This window comes from Hibiscus syriacus, unplaced genomic scaffold (assembly GCF_006381635.1).
Source record: "Hibiscus syriacus cultivar Baekdansim isolate YM2019G1 unplaced genomic scaffold, ASM638163v2 tig00112523_pilon, whole genome shotgun sequence".
In the NCBI taxonomy this organism is placed as follows: Eukaryota; Viridiplantae; Streptophyta; class Magnoliopsida; order Malvales; family Malvaceae; genus Hibiscus; species Hibiscus syriacus.
In genome coordinates, this window is record NW_024063355.1 from 1350648 (window position 1) to 1354644 (window position 3997).

At 38.2% G+C, this 3997-nt stretch overlaps 1 protein-coding gene across 1 annotated transcript; it reads left to right on the forward strand.

Moving 5' to 3' along the window:
* Positions 1-533: 533 nt before the first annotated feature.
* LOC120181272 (diacylglycerol O-acyltransferase 2D-like) lies at positions 534-2764 on the forward strand. The gene is made up of 9 exons (XM_039186438.1): positions 534-833; positions 952-1029; positions 1159-1241; positions 1426-1532; positions 1623-1778; positions 1868-1954; positions 2180-2277; positions 2395-2482; positions 2626-2764. The coding sequence occupies exons 1-9, from the start codon at positions 634-636 to the stop codon at positions 2725-2727; spliced, it is 999 nt and encodes a 332-aa protein (XP_039042369.1). The 5' UTR covers positions 534-633; the 3' UTR covers positions 2728-2764.
* The last annotated feature ends 1233 nt before the right edge of the window (positions 2765-3997 follow it).

Here is a 3997-nt window from a genome sequence, read left to right on the forward strand (position 1 = left end):
TCTAAGAATCTCAAACGATTATCATATTTCAGTAATCATGTTAACATCCAATTTAGATAATCATCGATCTTTTAACGAAAAATGATGAGATTGGAACATAATGAATAGTTGAATGACCATTTTATAAAATTTAATAGTCGAAATACTCAACCAAGTAACACTCTATAATCAAAAGATTACTTTATAATTTTCAATAATCAAAAGTTTTAAAAATACAATACTCCATAATTAAAGAATCATTTATATATTTTATCCTTTATTTTAGTAAAAAAAAAGTAAAGACTTGATGAAACAAAGAACAAAAACTTTAAAGAAAATTTTAATTTTATTTTTTTAAAATTGAGGGCAAGAAATCGTCGTCGGGAGGAGCGAATTTACCAGAAATAATAGGAGTATGCCGCTCATGGTTAATTGGCTGTAGAGAGAGGTGATGACATCAGCACGTGATTCTTTCTATATACAAAGAAGAAAAATAAAACTGGATTGAAGATAATCTCTATTTGCGAGTTTCGAGAAAGATTATATTATATATTCGAGGAAAGGAAGCCGCGTGTAAGTATCGCTTTTGATTAAGTTAACCGACTCCATAACTGGGTACAGTTGAAAGTGGTGGCGATCGGCGGATTGCAAACCATGGCGGAACAAGGGGAGGAGAGACATGCGGCGGCGGCGGATGCTGGAACTGCGTATCGGAAGTTCAGTGGAAAAGATGAATTTCCGTCCAACATGTTTCATGGGATATTAGCTATTGCGCTGTGGATGGGTTCTTTGCATTTCAACTTCTTTCTGCTTCTTTTCTCCTTTCTCTTCCTTCCTTATTCCAAATTCCTCATGTTTGTCCTCGTTATTTTTCTCTTTTTCCCATTCAAAAGCTTACTTTATATTTTATTGGGAAAGCAAGGAATTTAAATGGCATAAACTCATGTGTTTTGTTTGATTCAATCTTCACAGGGTGGTTGGATTTCTCTTGGTTTTCATGGTTCTTCCTGTCGACCCTCACAGTAAATTTGGCCGGCGCCTGTCTGGGTACTCTTTGCTTATTGCTATTGCTACTAGATCAAATGAACGTGGTCTGACGGTTTATATCTTTTGATTTGAACGAAGAGTAGCATCAAGATAAATTTGTTTATAATAATAATAATAATATGAATGAACAGGTATATGTAAGCATCTCTGCAGTTATTTTCCCATCACTCTCCATGTTGAGGACATCCATGTCTTCAATTCTGATGGTGCTTATGGTTTGTTTCCTTCCTTTTTTCCTTTAACTTATTCATGTATTTGCCTTACATGAATCTAGATAGTGCTTGTGTTTATCTGTTCTTTTACTCCTTAGCTTCCTTTTAGTTCCCCAAGCAGAGCTTATCAATAATTGAAGCACCATATGTTGAGAAACCAATAGATCTTAGTTTGCTAATGTTGCAGTTTTCGGTTACGAGCCACATTCGGTCTTTCCGATCGGAGTTGTCACACTCGCTGAACTCACGGGTTTTATGCCTCTGCCGAAAATGAAAGTCCTTGCAAGCAGCGCTGTAAGGCCTTTCGCATTTGTGTGCTACACATTACATGCATCATGAATGAAGTTTCTTTTAGCTTTTAACATGTAATGGACGAATGATTAGGCATTCAATACCCCGTTTTTGAGGCATGTATGGACCTGGTTGGGTGTCGCACCAGCGTCGAGGAAGAAGTTTTATTCCCTATTGGAAGCTGGTTATAGTTGTATTGTGGTGCCTGGTGGAGTGCAGGAGATGGCTCAGATGGAGCATGGTTATGAGGTTTCATTCTTCTCACTCCCTTATAAGTGTTTCTTTATGTTTCTTGTGTATTTATGTTGGCAAGTACTTGATAATCACTTTCCTTACAGATCGCCTTCCTTAATGCACGGAGAGGATTTGTTCGAATAGCCATCGAAACTGGGTGTCCACTGGTCCCGGTTTTTTGTTTTGGTCAGGTATGCATGCTTCAAAGTTGATCAATCATAGCATTTATACATGTAATTTCTTCATTTATAGTATGCATTATTCCTGAAAATACTCATTCTAGTCCGAAAAAACAAGCTGCTATAGGATAAACTTGCAACTACTGCATGGTCTTATACCCTTATAGTTGTCTTTCTAACAACTTCCACATTCTACATCACCTGAATCAATTTCCTTGCTTCTTACTTGTGCTTCAGTCATATGTCTACGACTGGTGGAAACCAGGTGGGAAGCTTTACCTTCAACTTTCCCGAGCTCTCAAGGTCGCTCCGATCTTATTTTGGGGAATTTTCGGGTATGCATACAGTTTCTCTGTTTTAATCCCAATTAGGACACTTTTTGTTCTTATGTTGAACATTAATTTAGTAGATTTTTACAGTGTTCTGTTTTCATTAACTTTTTCTTTTGGCAGAACTCATTTACCGTATCAGCGTCCCATGCATGTGGTGGTGGGTAAACCGATCGAGTTGAAGAGGAATCCGAAACCTTCCGCTGAAGAGGTATCGTGACTCGTCTCTCGTTTGCACCAATGGCTACATTCTATGTTAAACTGAAATCCCCTGAAACATATACACATGTCTCCGGCAGAATCGTACCCGTATCCATTGAACGATAACGCCTAAACCGATAATTTGTTTTGCAGGTCCAGGAAGTTCATGACCAATTTGTTAAAGCACTCCAAGATCTGTTTGAGAGACACAAAGCTGGGGTCGGATATGCTGATCTTCCATTAAGGATCCTTTGATTTGAACCAAGTTCATCGGTTCCTTTTAGCGAATCATGTAGGGTTATTTGCAATATAATTTAATAAAATAATTTTATAGTACCAACATTATCCCATTAGGGGTAAATGAACCAGTTCCGTGTTATATATATATATTTTTTTATAAAAATAAGCCTTAATGTATATAGAGTAGATTTTGCTTCAACATTATGCTTCTCATTAGGTGAAGCCCTTTAAAAAGTTTTCCTCGAACTCCTTCTCCTGTCTGGGGGAAAGTGGCTCTTCTTCTTCTTTAGGGCTAAGTGCTACATCGATGCATGTCGAAGCCTCGTCGATCGGACTGGAAGCGCTTTCCATATTTTTGAAGGCTTCTTTGATATGTGCACTGATATGTTTTACCTTCAGGGGAAAGTTCGATGACGGTATCGGCATTATCTTCTTCCGGTGCGGCCGCCGCCGTCAGGTACTCGGTGAAGCCCTTCAAGAAGTTCTCCATGAACACCTTTTCCTGTCCAGGGGGAAAGTTTCACTTTCGCCCGTTGATTGCTTCTTGTTAACTTCAGCCTGATAAACCAAACGCCTTGACCGCCATTCCAACGCCTAGGTAAAACAGCGGTCGTTTGAGAAGATGAAGCTTTCCTTGTGTTGCAAGTCTTATCTGACCTCTAAACCGACGTGTTTCACCGCCAGCCAAATCTTCTGCAGAACTTGATTCATTTTGACGAAGTCTTTGATTTGCCCGTCGTGTCCTACCACGGATCGTGTCGAAAGAATCAGTGCGAATGACAGTAGACAATAAAAATTTAAAAGTAAAATATATTTTTAAAATAAGACAATACTCATGGGAAAGCCGATATGACATTTCAAGGCAACCTAATCAATTACGCTATAATGTTAACTAAATACCAAATCACATTCTATAATTGAATTCAATTTTTAGCGACTCGTTAAGTAACAACGAATGGTTTTATTCTGGAGCATGTTTAGGAGAGATTCCTTTTTTGTCATTTGACGAAGGAGTAAGTTCTTCACCATCTTGTGATAAAAGGGTATCATTGTTTCCTTATGAAGAAGATTCTTTACTATCCTCTTTACTGTCGTATGATGAAGGATTATCGTCCTCTATTAAAGAAGATTCTTTATTACCATTAGAGGACAAAGGACCATCACCCCTCTAATGAAGAAGATTCTTTATAATCATCTGATGAAGAAGCGTCACTGCCCTCTGATGAAAAAGATTCTCCCATCATCTGATGAAGGAACCTCACCATTCCCTGGTGAAGGAGCAAGT